This window comes from Papio anubis, chromosome 16 (assembly GCF_008728515.1).
Source record: "Papio anubis isolate 15944 chromosome 16, Panubis1.0, whole genome shotgun sequence".
In the NCBI taxonomy this organism is placed as follows: Eukaryota; Metazoa; Chordata; class Mammalia; order Primates; family Cercopithecidae; genus Papio; species Papio anubis.
In genome coordinates, this window is record NC_044991.1 from 26,302,801 (window position 1) to 26,319,612 (window position 16,812).

Genomic DNA, 16,812 nt, shown 5'->3' on the forward strand with positions numbered 1-16,812 from the left:
TGCAGCCTGGCCTGGGTCCCATAACCCTCCAGGGTAGCCAAGGGCTTCCCGGTCTGCACAGAGGACAGGGTCACTTGACAGCATCAAACGCTGGTGACTACAAGACGTCCATGTGGGGAATGCAGACAGACCATACCAGCCCCTTGGCACCTGGGGACTATCCATCCCTGGGACTTGCTGTCCTGGAAATGCAGCTGGGCCTCCAGGGGAGGGAGAGGCTGTGCCGCCTAGGTGCCACGCCCAGCCTGCAGCTCTTCCCACCCTGGCTGCGGGTCTGCTTCCTGAATCCAAATCCGCTATTACTGTGCTGGCAGTGCAGCCTCTCTGGGGACACTGGCCTGGGTCTCTGTTCTCCTAGGCCTCAGGGTGCCTAACCGGGAGGCAGCCAGGGGAGTGAGGACCCACTGAGGGGCTCTGTTGACCAGGCTCAGCAGGGGTGCAGGTGATGTGGGTTGGAATCCTTCTCACACGTGGCTCCTCCAGTCCTCCCCACTTCTTTCCTAGCTGAGCACTGCCTGCTCCAGATGTCTACACCTGGAGTCTGGGACGCCCAACTGGGCAGCAGAGAAACTGAGGCACAGAGACTGACTGTGTCCTTACAGGCCACACAGCCTGCCAGGCCCCTATGTCCAGCCAGAGCCCCTGGTCAGCCTGGGCTGGAGTGGTTGTTTACAGGCAGACTGTTCCCACGGCTGCCTTTCACAGTGGGGGCCTGTGGACTCCTCCTCCCAACCCGACCCGACTCCCAAGCCTCAGTGACATTGCTCAACCAGGAGCCGAAGTGCATTCCTGGGCTCAGGCCAGCCCACCCACCCACCCGCTGCAGTCCTGGAAGCCCAGAGGCCAGGGCAGCAGGAACAGTGGAGACAGCAGCGGAGGGGACGTCCCCCCTCCTCTCCCCACCATCCTGGTCAGGCAGAGGCCAGGGTGCAGGGACCGCCTGAGCAAAGGCCCAGGGAAAGGAATGGGTGTCATTCTAGTCCTGAGGCACAGCCAGGGAGGTCCCTGAATGTCCTTCCTCAGGAAATGATGGGGGAAGGGACTATGAGAATGAAAGAGGGGGTTTAAGTCTCCCACCTCCCGAAGTAGTCCTGGGCTGAGCCCCATGGGACCTGGAGAACCAGGGTGTACCCCAGCAGCGTATCAGGTCCAGGAAGCCTCGTGGCCAGCTCCCACTTCTCTTGCTGCTGTGCCACCCAGAGCAAGGCCTGCCCCTCCAGCCTCAGTCTTCTCCCCTGCAAACTGGGCCACGGCCTTTCCTCTCAGGCCAAAATAAGGATTGAGGCTGGGTGCAGTGGCTCATCCCTGTAATCCTAGCACTTTTGAGGCCGAGATGGGAGGATTGCTTGAAGTCAGGAGTTTAAGACCAGCCTGGTCAACATAGTGAGACCCCATCTCTATTTGTTTAAATAGTTTTTTAAATTAAATAAATAAAATAAGGATTGAGGAGTGACGTGTACACCAGTTGAGCCCACCTCCATCTCACCCCTGGGGAGCCCCAGGGACACAGCCCTCCAGGGCTTAGACCCGCTGGTACTCAACTCCGCAGGCACAAAACCCTGTTTGTCTGTGGGCCCTTTGGTATCACCAGGTTTTCAGGGCTTCTAAAGGAGAGCCCCGACCTGGCTTCACCTGGGCCCTGGCCCCAGTGACCCTGGTGATACTCAGGTGCTGGGCTGTGATAACAGCCTCCCACCAGCCTTTCCCAGAACCCTGCCCCAGGTGTTGGAACTGTGCCCGGAGGAGGGAGCAGACCCCGAGGGAGGCCGGGAGGGGCTGCCGATGGTGAAGGCTGCTGTGTCTAGCTGTTCCCTTCCAGACCCACTCCCTCTGGGCTGTGTCCCCAGCTGGTCCAAGCCCTGATCCCTGGGATCTGGGGACCTCTTCCCATTTGCTGTTCCCTGAGAACCAGGCCTCCCTCTGGAGAGGATCACAAGCTTGGGTTTCACTCTGGGCTTGCTCTTGGAAACCCCCCAGGAGCTTGGCTCTGACCAAGATGTTTTGCTCCAGCCTCTTGCCAAATCCCCACTCCTCAGACATCAGCTTCACCTCCCATGTCCTCGGCTGGGTGAGCTGGACGCCTGCGGGTCTGAGAAGACACCCGGGTTCCCGGCATCAGCTGGCCACCCTCTGCCTAAGAAAGCGCCAGGGTCGCGGCACCCCCTGGTGGCTGGTCCTAGGTAGTGTCCCTGCCCAGCCCAGGGAAGAAGGGCCTGGCCCCAAGTCTGAGGGTTCAGGACCGGGAAGGGCAGGCATTAGCATGGACCTTCCTTGGGCCCCCAGCCATGGGCCTGGCTCTCCCCATGCTGAAGATACTGAGGCTAGTTCCAGCGACCGCAGTATGAAGATCTCTGAATCCCACCTCTCCGTTCCTCCCCAGCCAGATGGCTCCATTTCACATACAATACAGTGAGGCCCAGAGAGTGGGGAGCCAGGCCAGGGAGGCTGCCTGGAGCCTGGCATAATGGCCTCATTTATTGTGCTGCTCTGCCACTCACAAGGGAAGCACGACCCCAAAGTCCCCTTCCCGGTCCTTGTGAGTATCTTGTCCCTGGATTGCTGGTCAGCTTTGTCTGCCCCGAGCACTCAGTAGCCGGCAGGCTCCCCGCCTTTCCTGGAGTCCGAGGCAGCTGCCCAGCCACCAGGTGTGCGGACAATGGCTTGCACCACAGCGATGAAGGTGGATGCGATCTCAGTGTCATGGTGCCGGGTTTCCAGGGCTGCAGTCACTGCCTGGGGGTGGGAGGAGACGGGAAGCCTGAGCAGGGCTCCAGATGCCACCTGAACCATGCCTGTGTGGTCACAGGCCTCAGCCCAGGTGGTGCCATTTCAGGCCAGGTCATCAGGAAGAGCAGGTTGGGGCCTGTTTGGTCTCATTGGAGCAGGGGCTTGGCCCTCATGGCACAGGCGCTCCAGATGGCCCAGGCACCAGAGAGAGGACACCAACCATTGTCCATTCCATGATGATCCAGGCCTCCAGTCCAGGATGCCCTGGGACCCCACACCGTGACTCAGTTTCTCCAACCCCCAGCGCACCTGGTCAATGTTTCTCTCCACTGTTGTGACGTTGGGTAGAAGCTGGTTGTGCAGCCGGGGCTCCTCCACGGCCCGCTTCACATCATAGCCGAACCAGAGGTTGTAGATGATGGCCTGGGGCATGGGAGTGTGATCAGCATGGCCTGGGGGCTGTGCAGGGTGGGCAGAGCCAGGGAGAAAAGGGGTGACACATACTAGTGCAGTGGCCGTGGTGATCTGCGTGCCCCCAGAAGCTCCCACCACCATCCGGACCTGGCCGTCCTGGCCCACCATGATCGTTGGACACATGGACGAGAGCGGCTGCTTCCCTGTGGCCGACGGGAGAAGGCAGGGATGCCGGTCAGCTGCCTGCCCAGGACACACCCCTCTCCACCCCAGCCCTTCACCCCCAGACCTCCACCCCATACCTGGCTGGATGAAATTGGCGGGTGAGGGGGGCACCCCAAACTGATTGGTGATGCTGGGAGAGCTGAAGTCATCCATTTCATCATTGAACAGGATCCCGCTGACTGGGGAGCGGACCTTGGAGCCAAAGCTACCGCCCAGCCAGGTCAGACAGTGCCTGACCTCGCCCGACCCAACCTGGGCTCAAACTTACTCCCTGAGAGGCCCAGGATAAGCTACCAAGGTCAGGCCTCAGTTTCCCACCAGGAAAAGGGGTGATGGAGCCACCTTACTGGATAAGTGGGCAGTCCCTGGACCACATGCCCCTGGCCCTGTCCCACCCAGGGGGCCCAGCAGCCCCTACTAGAGGTTGATGGTGCTGGTGGCGGACACAGCACTACCGTCCTCTGCGACGACAGACAGGTGGGCAGTGCCCCCATCATCCGGTGTGTAGAACTCGGGTTTGTAGTAGGAGATCGGGTGAGTGGTATCATCAGAGATCTGGGCCCGGAGCTGGGCAGCGAAGAACTCGGAGGTCATGTTGCGGACCACCTGCCGAGACCCCAGAGCTGGCCTGAGGAGGTGGGGAGGGAGGGTGGGGAGGGGGCACAGGTCTCAGAAGGCCCCCGACTGTGACTCTGACCACAACCCTCTGGCACCCACAGCCTTCCATGGCTCCCCAGGGCTCAAGGACAGGCCCAGGACTTTGCATGACCAGTCTGACTCTCTGTCTCTGTCGCCTTCCAGCAACTCTGAATGTCTGTCTATCTGGCCCTCAGCCTCCAGACCCTTGCCACATTCAATCACTCATTCACTCACTCATGCAAAAATATATTTCTAGAGTTTGCACTGCATGCCTGGCACTGGAAAATCAACAGGGAACAGACACTTAGGTCCCTGCCCTCATGCCAAGAAAAACAAACGCACATGAGGAAAGTGCTGAAACCACAAACCAGGTAAGGGGAATTGAGAGGCATGAGGTATGGGTAGAGTGGTCAGGGAGGGCTTCTCAGAGGAGGCAACATGTGAAAAGAGCCTGGAATGCGGCCTTAATGGTCAGTGCAAAGGCCCTGAGGCAGGTGGTATAGGCTGGTAAGCGATAGGCAGAGAGTGAATGGGTTAGGGAGGAGAAGAATATGAAGATGCAGGCTGGGGCCCATCCCACAGGACCTCCTAGGTCCCATAATGGCTGGCTTTTGCTCTGTGCCACGCAGGCTTTGGGCAGAGGAATGAGCAGGCTGGGGAGTGTTTTCACAGGGTCCCTCTGGCAGCTGTGAGGGGGATAAAGATAAAGCCCAAAGGGGAGGCTGCGGGTATCAACCAGGCAAGAGATGATGGCCTGGGTGGGAGAAAGAGAAGAATTGAGGATGGCGCCAACTAGGGAGGCAAATCCTGCAGAAGGGGCAGGTTTGGGGATGGTCAGGAGCTTGCCTTTGGATGCTTCATCAGACCTGAAGAGCATGGGTGCATGTATAAGCATGGGTGCACCGGCAAGGGCGGGCTGAGGGATGAATATGGAGGTATTGACATTGAGAGGCTGCCGGATGCCACGAGCCTGGCCAAGGTCCCCAAGGCCGTGGCGAGGAGGAGATGAGGAGGTGAAGGAGGAGACAGAGAGGATGGGCCCTGAAGGCTGAAGAAAATGCCTCAGGAGAGTTTCAGCGACACCCCCACAGATTAGCAATCGCAGGGCAAGGTGCTCTGTCTGAATCTGCCCCTAAGGAAACAGAAAGGCAAATCCAGGATGTGGGACATCTTCCAGACCACTGCCCTGGGCTTTAAAAATCAACAAAACAGGTCGAGCACTGTGGTTCACACCTGTAAGCCCAGCGCTTTGGGAGGCTGAGGTGGGAGGATCGTTTGAGCCCAGGAGTTTGAGACCAGTCTGGGCAATGTGGCAAGACCCTATCTCTAAAAAAAATACAAAAATTAGCCAGGTTTGGTGGCATGTGCCTGTGATCCCAGCTGCTTGGAGGGGCTGAAGTAAGAAGATTTCTTGAGCCCTGGAGGTTGAGGCTGCAGTGAGCTGAGATCACACCACTGCACTCCAACCTGGATGACAGAGACTCTGTGTCCAAACAAAAACACAACAGAAACAAAACAGCCAAGGGAGCCTACTGTAGGTAAAGAGAAGGGACAGCAGGTTGTGTCACCCCAGCATCCTGCTGTGGTATGTTCAAGTCTCACTCTTGAGACACACCCTGAGGTGTGACATCAGCAACCTACTGTCAAATCCCTCAGAAAAACACGAATCCCAATAGACGTGGGTGGAGACGGAGAGAGAGGAAATCCAGCAGAAACGTCCACACTGCGGACTCTAGGGAAAGGGAACATTGACACTTGGACGGTTTGGGGTTTTTTTAACATTTTCGTAGGTGTGAAAATTTGCAAAATGAAAACTCGAGGAGAGTGTGGTGAGCTGTGTGAGATGCTGTTGAGTGGGGCCTGATGGGGAAACTGAGGCTGGATGTGGCGATCTGGTGGCATGGGGATAGAGCAGGGGAGGGGACACCCTGAAGGGAGAGAGGACATAGCCCAGCCATGTTTGCTGTAAGGGGAGCAGAGGACAGAAGGAGGCAGCAGATGGAAGTTTCTAGAGCTACAAGAGCTGCCTTTCTTTCGGGAATAATCCGTTATAAAGAAGTAAATGGTCAGAGGCAGAGAGGAGCATTGTAGGAACAGTGCCCTGAGCCAGCAAGTGGACGGAAGAGCTGGCCTTAGCTAAAAGGGGACACGCTGTAGTGGCCCTGTCCCCTCAGAGAGACAAGACACCAGGTCACTGGCTACAGCAGGAGTCAGAGGTGCAGAATGCTCATGGGGAAAGAGAAGACACCACCCGGGCAGCTGAGGCCCCTCCGGGGAGGTCCCTAGTCAGTGTGGAGGGGTCTGCAGGTCTGCCCGGGAATGCCAAGGACCCGAGTAGCTAAGGAGGGATGTGAGGATCCTCAGCGGGAAGGGATATGACAGGGTCTCACAGGGACCCAGCATGGAGCTCTCCCTTTCACCTGTCCTTCTCCTCATGCCCGAGGGCTGCAATGCCCCCATGCGTTCCTCATCTCAGCACTGAGCTCGAGAACCACAGCATGTGCAAAGCACTTGAGGTAGGAGTGTGGCCACTAATTCCCCACACTGTCAGTTCTGTGGGGCAGAGGCCAAGACTCGGGGTCACCGACCAGTCCATCTGAGCACACAGTAGGCCCGCAATCAAAGTTTGTGGCAGGAATGGATTCATAAAGCATATGTGAGGCTGCAGCCGCCCTGGGGAGCCTACCTGACGCCTCTACAGCAGGCCCCATGCCTACAGTGGGCCAGCCTCTGCCCCTTACCTCAGTCACATCCACAAACTTGGGGTCCCCAAGCAGGGTCCTCTTGGCATAGGCAAACCGGAAAGCCTCTACGATGCGGTGGTACGTCAGGCCCTTCTGCTCCGGGGTCTCCACGCTCGCCCGGGAGAAGTTGTACCCTGGTTGATCAGAACCAGGTGCACGTTGCTGAGCCCCAGAGGATCTGAGGGACTCAGAGGGTGAACACCTTCCTCAGCCACTTTGCCCACCTCAAGGAGCATTTAATAACCAATAGCAGCAGCTGCTTCAGAAGGCTGTGGTGAGAGTGAAGTAAGGTGAAGGCTTCCCAACCTGGATCTCACATCACGCATCAGCTCTGGTCATGCAATGACCAAGTGGCAGGGCCACCCACTGGACCAGGGATGCCCTCTGGACCAAGCCCTGCAGCCCTGAGCTCCTGTACCTCTCTCCGTCCTGATGACTCCTGTTCCTCCTCCAACCCTTGAGCATTGCCCACTTCAGCCCTGTGGCTCTGCACTGCCTCCTTCAGGACATGGTGAGCTGTGACGCAGGAGCACTCCCTGGGAGCTCAGTGATGCAAAGACGTGGCATGGGGGCCAGCAGAGCTGCAGCAGGGGTGGGGCGTGTCATGGGTCCTACCACAGGGCTGTGGCGCGACCACTCACCTTTAAGGATGTTGAGGATGAGGGCCAGCACGGGCCCGCTGAGCGGCGCACTGGGCATGTACAGCACCGCATCTCCCAGGCTGATGTTCAGCGGGTGCTCAATCAGCTCAGCGCGGTAGTTGTTCAGGTCCTCGGCTGTCACAATGCCCCCTGCAATGGGACAGCAGCTCGAATGGGCGCTGGGAAGGGGCTGCACCCTTATGTGGAGGATGGAGCTGCACCAATGGTGTTGGGGGCAGGCATGGCTGCACCATAGTGGTGGGGAAAAGCCTGTACCTACCAGGGAGGACAGAGTGCACTACTGGAGGGGTGGGACTGTGCCCTGGGAGGGGGCCACAGGCAACCTTGCCCCCTTGGGAACCTCACTCGCTCTTGAACTCCTGTCTCCCTGACACTGCTCACCACCCCACAGCTGGGCTGGGGCCACCTGCCCTCTGCCTGCTTGGCGTACTGGCTTCCTGTCTGCCTTCTCTCCTCTATGGCCAAACAGTGTTTTCCTTTTTCTTTTTTAGAGATAGGATCTTGCTCTGTCACCCAGGCTGGAGTGCAGTGGCTTAATCACAGCCTTGAACTCCTGGGCTCAAGTGATCCTCCAGCAGATCCTCCCCAGTAGCTGAGGCTAAAGGTGGCACCGCCACACTCAGCAAATTTTAATTTTTTTGTAGGGTCTTGCTGTATTACTTTTCAGTATGCTTTGAATTTTTTATGTTTTCTTGTTCCCCATCCCCACCCCCACTATATTTATGTAGAGTTTTTTGTAGTCTCACTATGTTGCCCAGGCTTGTCTTGGACTTCTGGCCTCAACTTCTACCTCAGCCTCCCAAAGTGTTGGGATTACAGGTGTGAGACACCAAGCTTGGCCTCAGAGGGCCTTTTCTTTCTTTCTTTTTTTTTTTTTTTGAGATGGAGTATCTGTGGAGTGCAGTGGTGCAATCTTGGCTCACTGCAACCTCAGCCTCCCGGGTTCTAGCAATTCTCCTGCCGTGGCCTCCCAAGTAGCTGGGATTATAGGCACAACCCACCATGCTCGACTAATTTTGTATTTTTAGTAGAGACAGGATTTCACCATGTTGGCTGGGCTGGTTTTGAACACCTGACCTCAGGTGATCCACCTGCCTCGGCCTCCCAAAGTGCTGGGATTACAGACGTGAGCCACCACGCCCAGCTCAGAGGGCCTTTTCTAAGTGGAGAATTCCTGCCCGTGTCCCAGCCGTTTGGCCTCTTCTCCTCACGATGAATGGATAGAGGGAGGGAGGGAGGCTCTTAATTCTCCTGGAGTCAGCTCCAGACAGACAGGGTATTGGCATGCTAATTTCCAGCCTCAGTGGTAAAGGTCGACACACTAGTCATCCTTCTCCATGAAACAGTGACAAAAATTACCTGAAGAAAGCCACAGCCAAGCTCCAGGCCCCTGCCCCACAAAGCCCCTTCCCCACACCTCTCTCAAGGTGACCCTCATCCCTTGTAACCCTCCTGGTGAATCAAAGCCCCCTCTCCCTGGGCCTTAGCCCAGCTGCTCCTCTGCCAGGAATCCCTTCCTCTCCCTGCCTAACACAGTTATCTGCAGCCCAGTCACCACCTCCTCCAAGTCCTCCTGCATCTTCAGGCCGTATTCTAGTGCTTCCCTAGCCCTGGCTCTTGCCTACACCTGCATTTACCCCACCAGGGGCTTGCTCTCCTGGACCGCAAGGCCTCTCTTGGCTTTGACATACCCAGGAGCTGTGAACCCACATGGCCGGCCACTGACCCTCCTCCACCAGGAACTTCCTGCAGGCTCAGGCAGGACAGGAAGACCCCAGGGCTCTGGGCCACAGCTCAGGGTTTCCACTGCAGGGTTCCTCACCCAGGCCCCTGAGGTTACCCACTCACCAGCTGCCTGGATGTCCTTCACAATCTGGGCCGTGAGGCTGCCGTTGTAGAAGGCCTGGGCACCCTCGATGGCCAGCGTCTCGTAGGTGTCAGCCAGCCGCGGCAGGGTCAGTCTCTCCCCCTCCCGAAGCACCTTTCCATCCCGGCAGAACACCTCACTGGGGCAGAGGGGGCTCACGTGAGGAAGCAGGTGGGATGGACTCAGCTAGACCACCCCCGACACCCATCCACACAGGAGAACGGAGCAAAGCAGGGGCAGCACCTGTCACAGGTGGGTGGCCCTGTCACTCAGCACTCATCCTCCCAATGTCCCTTCCGGGAGCCTCCTAGTGTCCCTTGCCACTCAGGACACATGGCCAGCCACAGTGGCCACTAGGACCCCACCTCAGAATGTATCCCCACACGTGGTGGGAAGGGTCTGTATCTCCTCAGCCCATTATCAGTGCGGGGTCCTGAAGGCAGAGGGCCGCTCCACTGCTGCTAGGGGACTGCAGGGTCCTTGGGCTGTGCCTGCACTGCCTGTGTCAGGGGGCCGCACCCACAGACATACCACAAGACAGGCTGCTGCTCGATGACGGTCCGCTTGTTTTCCAGGGCTGCCCCCAAGCCCTTGCCCACGGGGAAGCCCTGGCGGGCCAGCTGGATGCTGGGCTGGAAGAGGCGAGCCCAGGGCAGCCGCCCATGCCGCTGGTGTGCCAGCTCATAGCCTCGGATCTCCCCGGGCACCGCCACTGACAGCCCCCCTGGGGAGAGAGAGCTACAGTTAGTGGCCCTGAGTAGGGGACATCAGAATCTCTCACAGGCAGCATCCCAGGCACATTCCCTGACTCATTTTACAGATGGGTCAATGAGGCTTAGGACGAAAGATATTTTTTTTCTTTTTTGAGATGGGGTCTTGCCATCTTTCCCAGCCTGGTCTCAAACTCCTGGACTCAAGTAATTCTCCCACCTCAGCCTCCCAAGCAGCTGAGATTCCAGGAGTGAACCACCACACCCAGCAGAAGGGGATGTTTAAGGTCATATCTGGGCTCGGCAGGCAGGAGAGTACATGGACCAGGGATGTCTGAGGAGGGCACAGGAGGGGAAGCAGTAGCATGCAACTGGGTTTCGCTGTCCCAGGATGAGGTGTCTGTGCAGGTGCCTGCATGTCTAAAATCCTGTGCCAGGCCAGACCCCTCCCATCTCGCTGACCACAAGGCCTTATCCTGTAACACTCGTGGGCTCCACCAGAATGTGCCAAAGCAAGAGCAGGTCCTGCCCAACCCAGGTCAAGCACAGACCACCCTCAAGACCCAGTCAGCCCTAAGAAAGGGCTCTCTTCCTCTTTTCAACTGCTCCAGAGGCAAGACCTGAGCCTTAACCTCCGTCCTGTCCCCTCTGCCAGCCTCAGTTTCCCCATCCAACTATAAGGGTTTTTTGTTTGTTTGGAGACAGGGTCTCACTCTGTTGCCCCAGCTGGAGTGGAGTGGTGCAATCACGGCTCACTGCAGCCTTGGTTTTCCAGGCTCAAGCGATCCTCCCACCTCAGCCTCAGAAGTACCTGAGACTATAGACACACCCCACCACATGTGGCTTTTTTTTTTTTTTTTTGGAGATAGAGTTTCACTCTTGTTGCCCAGGCTGGAGTGCAATGGCACAATCTTGGCTCACTCCAACCTCCACCTCCTGAGTTCAAATAATTCTCCTGCCTCAGCCTCCCAAGTAGCTGGGATTACAGGCATGCACCACCACGCCTTGCTAATTTTTGTGATTTTAGTAGAGACAGGTTTCACCAGGTTCGTCAGGCTGGTCCTGAATTCCTAACATCAGGTGATCCACCCTGCTCAGCCTCTCAAAGTTCTGTGATTATAGGCGTGAGCCACCACACCGAGCCTAATTTTTTATTTTCTATTTTTTTGTAGAGACAGGGGTCTTGCTGTGTTGCCAAGACTGGTCTCAAACTCCTGGCCTCAAGTGATCCTCCCACCTCAGCCTCCCGACATACTGGGATTACAGGTGCACCCAGCCTATAAGGGGTTTTGCCTTCCAGTTCTGACTTTCGAGGAGGTCACTGGAAACAGACCCCTGGTCCTGCTCCCCCCCCGAGCCTCACTGACCATATGTACACTATAGACACTGACCCTTTGCCCAGAAAGATACAACCGTGGCCTCTGCGCCCAGGTATTTTCCTGCTCTCGCCAGAGATGACGGGGGCCATTTGGCTACTCCCAGGCTTGGTGGCTGTGGCTCTAGAACTGTCTCTCCCACCCTGAAGCCTGGCACAAGTTTCCAAGAGCCAGTGGTTTCAATTCTTAGAAGCTGCACATACATCCTGGAAGGTCTGACACCCAGCATATGATTCCTTCCCCCTTGCAGTTAGACAGAACTTCTTTTTTTTTTCTTTTTTTTTTTTTTTTTTTTGAGACAGAGTCTTGCTGTATGTCCCAGACTGGAGTTCAGTGGCATGATTTCAGCTCACTGCAACCTCTGCCTCCTGGGTTCAAGTAACTCTCCTGCCTCAGCCTCCCAAGTAGCTGGGATTACAGGCACATGCCAGCACGCCAGGCTAATTTTTGTATTTTTAGTAGAGATGGGGTTTCGCCATGTTGGCAAAGCTGGTTTCAAACTCCTGACCTCAGGTAATCCACCCACCTCAGCTTTCCAAGGTGTTGGGATGACAGGCATGAGCCACCGCACCGCAGGCCCAGTCAAGACAGCAGTTCTAATGTTTGACAGCAGAGCAGGGTGACAATGCTTAGCAACAGTATTTTGTATATTTCAAAGTAACTGGAAGAGAAGACTATGGTGCTAACAAACAGGAATGAAAAATACTCAAGGTGACGGAGACCCCAAATACCCTGCCTTGATCATCATACACTACGCATGTAACAAGCACTCACATGTACCCATATGTATAGAAAATATCATGTATCAATATCAGAAAAAAATCTCCTGACCTCACTCCAATCAGGCTGTTATGCCACCACACTTGCCAAGCTCTCCAGCGACCCCCACACTGCCAGACCCAGTGCCCTCTCTCAGCTTTACTAGGCTCATCACTCTCCCTGAGAGCCACCCCTGCATCCCAGCACCTGGCTCCACCCGAGTGTCCCCCGCCTGCCATCCTAGCTCCTGCTCTGCCCTCTGTCTTTGCTCTCTCTCCTGGTGGTCTGCCTGACATCTGAGCTTCAGCCTCCATTGAAGCACTGACAACTCCCAAATTGACCTGCTGGCCTGGACTGCTCCTTAAATCGCCAGACCTGAGTATCTACCTGCCTGCTTGAAGAAAGCATCTCAAACTTAAACGTGCCCAAAACCGAGCTCCTGAGTGTCCACTCAGACCTGCTTCCTGAGAGCCCTGCCTGTCTCCGTTAGGGTCACCCCATCCTTCCAGGTACAGACAAAGGATCTGGGGTCCTCGGGGACTCCCTACACCAGCATCACACCCAACCCATCCTCAAATCTGCAGGCTCCACTTCGAAGTGTATCTGTCCAGCGTCAGCCACTTCCCACCATCCTCTCCATGAATTACTGCAGTGACCTCCGGACAGGTCCCCACATGCTCCCTGTCCCTTACACAGCAACCCAAGGGGTCCACAGGTCAGATACATCCCCCTCCACTCACACACTCCACGGGCCCCCACTTCCTTGAGACAAGAGGCAGAGGCTTCACCATGACCTAAGAGATCCCACACAACCTGGGCCGTTCCCCTCGGGTCACTTGCTGCAGCCTCCCCAGCTCCCCACAGGGCTCTGTCCCTGCCCATCACACCTGGATCACTTGGTCTTCCCCCAGACACCACACAGCTCCCCTGACCCCACCTCTGCCTCTGGGTCTTTGCTCAAATATCCCCTCCCTGACTAGGTCACCCTCCATAGAATCCCAGATTTTGAGGCCCCCCAGGTCTGTTTTTCCATAGCACACCCACACCTGCCTAGTTTCTCCTTCCCACCTGGAATGTCACAGATTTCATCTGCCATCTTTGTTTTTCACCCCAGTTTCAGGAACAACACCTGATTCTTTAAGAGATGCTCAATACATTCTAGTTAAAGAAATGATTTCAGGCCGGGCGCGGTGGCTCAAGCCTGTAATCCCAGCACTTTGGGAGGCTGAGACGGGCGGATCACGAGGTCAGGAGATCGAGACCATCCTGGCTAACCCGGTGAAACCTCGTCTTTACTAAAAAAATACAAAAAACTAGCCGGGCGTGGTGGCAGGTGCCTGTAGTCCCAGCTACTTGAGAGGCTGAGGCAGGAGAATGGCGTAAACCCGGGAGGCAGAGCTTGCAGTGAGCTGAGATCCGGCCACTGCACTCCAGCCTGGGCCACAGGGCCAGACTCCGTCTCAAAAAAAAAAAAAAAAGAAATGATTCCAAGCGTCCACAAGGTACCAAGCCTATGATTCCTGCATTCTCTTACCCTGAGCAACTTCATGTCTACAGATGCTGAGTTTCTCAATGAGTATTAAAAAAATGAAAGATTGGTCAGTGCAGTAGCTCACACCTGTAATTCCAGCACTTTGGAAGGCCGAGGGGGGCGGATCATGAGGTCAGGAGTTCGAGACCAACCTGGACAACATAGTGAAACCCCTCTCTACTAAAAATAGAAAAAATTGGCTGGGCATGGTGGCGGGAACCTGTAATCCCAGCTACTTGGGAGGCTGAGGCAGGACAATCACTTGAAACTGGGAGGCGGAGGTTGCAGTGAGCAAAGATTGTACCACTGCACTCTAGTCTGGGCAACAGGAGTGAGACTCCATCTCAAAAAAAAAAAAAAATCAAAGATTGAGTATGTTGTAGAAGACTCCAAAGGGCACCACCCAGGATCCTCACCTGAGGTCTAAGACTTGCTATGGTGAGTGTGCCCTGCTCCTCCATCCTCCAACTTTTTTTTTTTTTTTTTTTTGAGACCGAGCTTTGCTCTTGTTGCCCAGGCTGGAGTACAGTGGCATGATCTCGGCTCACTGTAACCTCCACCTCCCGGGTTCAAGTGATTCTCCTGCCTTAGACTCCTGAGTAGCTGGGATTACAGGCCCATGCCACCACGCCTAGCTAATTATTATGTTTTTAGTAGAGACAGGGTTTCACTATGTTGGCCAGGATGGTCTTGAACTCCTGACCCAGGTGATCCACCCGCCTCAGCCTCCCAAAGTGCTGGGATTACAAGCGTGAGCCACCACATCCAGCATTTTTTTTTTTTTTTGACAGGGTCTCGCTTTGTTGCCTAAACTAGAGTGCGGTGGTACAATCATGGCTCACTGCAGCCTCAACCTCATGGGCTCAAGTGATCCTCCCACCTCAGCCTCCCGAGTAGCTGGGACCATAGACACATACCACCACACCTGGCTAATTTTTTTTTTTTTTCATTTTTTGTAGAGACGGAGTCTTGCTATGTTGCCCAGGCTGGTCTCAAACTCCTGGGCTGATGCAGTCCTCCTGACTTGGCCTCCTTAAGTACTAGGATTATAGGCATGAGCTGTTGAGACCCACCCAATCTTCCAATTTTTAATCTCATAATCTATTGTGCCTCCTTTGAGGATGGACAGTGGCTTCCTGGATGGACAGTAGCTTCCCCTCAGGTACCTGGGGAATTTGGGGGCCACCTCTCCACTGAAGACCAGATTGGAAAAGAGAGACTCCATCTCACACTCTAGAGCGCCATCCCCACAAATGAACAAATGAGTGAATGGGATGCCTGTTGAAAAGGCAGGGTATAGACAGCTTGGGTTCAATTTTAACTTCACCACCTCCCAGCTATGTGACTTCAGCTGATTTGCATGACCTCTCTGGGCCTCAGCATCCCCACCCTGTAAAATGGGAACCCACATAGCATCCCCTACCCCAGAGGAGCAGGGAGGGGTGTGAGGGACTCATGGATGAAAAGCACAGAGCAGAGCGTGGGCCCCAGTGAGCCCTGGTCCATGAGGGCTGCTAGTGTAATAATTATTCTCTCCGTGTGCTGCACAGGGTGGCCCCGGAGGCCTTAGCAGAAATAACAGAAGCTCCCAGCCCTTTACCCTGGTGATGATGGTCCTGACCACTCATTGTGGGAGGATGCTATGGGGCCAGGAAGGGATGGAGGTGCTAGAACTGCCCCTGGACCCTGACAGTTCCAGGATCCTGTGGGCAAGGCCCCTTCCCAGTGGCCCAGCTGGCTCTGCACCCACACCCCAAGCTTGCAGGACAGCTTACCATTCTGGGACTGCTGTGAGCTGTTGAACATGCTGGCAAAGGCCAGCCTGGGGGCCACCTCGCGGGCGTTGATGACCTCAGCTTTTCCTAGAAGGAGAAGCAGGTAGGCAGGCAGACCCACCCAAACCCTTTATGCTGCGTGAGCCCGGGGACCACCCAGCTGTGCCACGGCCCAACCCACACCCCCTGCCCCTCTCCCTCGCCTCTCCCAAGGCACTCACGAGTGGTGCTGTTGTAGATGGTGAGGAACAGGCCACCCCCGATGCCCATGCTGTGGGCATTCATGAGCCCCATACACAACAGGGCTGCAATGGCTGCATCCACCGCAGAGCCACCGTCCCGCAGTGCATCCCTGCCATGTGGCACATAAAGACGTGAGAACCTGCAGGCTTCCATCTTGGCCCTGCATACACACCCTGCTGCCCACCTGCCTAACGGAGGATGGAAGAGAAGTCTATTCGAGTTTTGGGGTTTTTGTTTTTAGTTTCTTTCTTTTTCTTTTTCTTTTTTTTTTGTTTTTGAGGCAGAATCTTGCTCTGTTGCCAGGCCTGAGTGCAGTGGCACTATCTCAGCTCACTGCAACCTCTGCCTCCTGGGTTCAAGCCATTCTCCTGCCTCAGCCTCCCGAGTAGCTGGGACTACAGGCACACGCCACCACGCCTGGCTAATTTTTATATTTGAGGAGAGATGGGGTTTCACTATGTTGGCCAGGATGGTCTCCATCTCTTGAGCTCATGATCCGCCCACCTTGTCGTCTTTTTTTTTTTTGAGACAAAGTCTCTCTTTGTTGCTCAGGCTGGAGTGCAGTGGTGTGATCTCAGATCACTGCAGCCTCAATCTCCTGGGCTCAATTGACCCTCCCACCTCAGCCTCCCAAGTAGCTGGGACTATAGGCACATGCCACCATGCCCAGCCAATTTTGTTTGTTTGTATGTTTTGTAAAGATCGGATTTTGCCATGTTGCCCAGGCTGGTCAAGAACTCCTGGGTTCAAGTAATCCACCCACCTTGGCCTCCCAAAGTGCTGGTATTACAGGTGTGAGCCACTGTGCCTGGCCTCTGTTTTATAAGACAGAGTCTCACTTTGTCACCCAGGATGAAGTGCAGTGGCATCGTCATGGCTCAGTGCAGCCTTGACCTCCTGGGCTCAAGTAATCCTCCCACTTCAGTCTCCTGAGTAGCTGGGACTACAGGTAAGAACCACCATGGCTGGCAATTTTTTGTCTTTTTGTAGAGATAGGGTCTTTCTATGTTGCCCAGGCTGGTCTTGAACTCATGGTCTAAAGCAATCCTATTGCCTCAACCTCCCAAAGTGCTGGGATTAGTTTCCTCTTTTTCTTTTTTCTTTTTTCTAAGATAGAGTTTCACTCAGTCACCCAGGCTG

The 16,812-nt window shown here is 55.5% G+C and overlaps 1 protein-coding gene across 28 annotated transcripts in view; it reads right to left on the bottom strand.

Moving 5' to 3' along the window:
• Positions 1-2,421: 2,421 nt before the first annotated feature.
• GGT1 (gamma-glutamyltransferase 1) overlaps positions 2,422-16,812 on the bottom strand; it is a 42,976-nt gene continuing 28,585 nt past the window's right edge. For 23 of the 28 annotated variants that reach the window (XM_031656422.1, XM_031656426.1, XM_031656424.1 and 20 more), the window contains 10 exons: positions 15,651-15,781; positions 15,430-15,516; positions 9,810-10,002; positions 9,260-9,417; positions 7,391-7,540; positions 6,747-6,883; positions 3,785-3,972; positions 3,444-3,571; positions 3,037-3,344; positions 2,422-2,733 (listed from right to left, as the gene is read on the bottom strand). In XM_031656422.1, coding sequence (XP_031512282.1) covers positions 2,587-2,733; positions 3,037-3,344; positions 3,444-3,571; positions 3,785-3,972; positions 6,747-6,883; positions 7,391-7,540; positions 9,260-9,417; positions 9,810-10,002; positions 15,430-15,516; positions 15,651-15,781 — 1,627 coding nt within the window. In that variant the 3' untranslated portion in view covers positions 2,422-2,586. Of the gene's footprint in view, positions 2,734-3,036; positions 3,345-3,443; positions 3,572-3,784; positions 3,995-6,746; positions 6,884-7,390; positions 7,541-9,259; positions 9,418-9,809; positions 10,003-15,429; positions 15,517-15,650; positions 15,782-16,812 lie in introns of those variants that run through there. The other 5 variants (XM_031656444.1, XM_031656443.1, XM_031656445.1 and 2 more) reach the window with 4 other exon arrangements.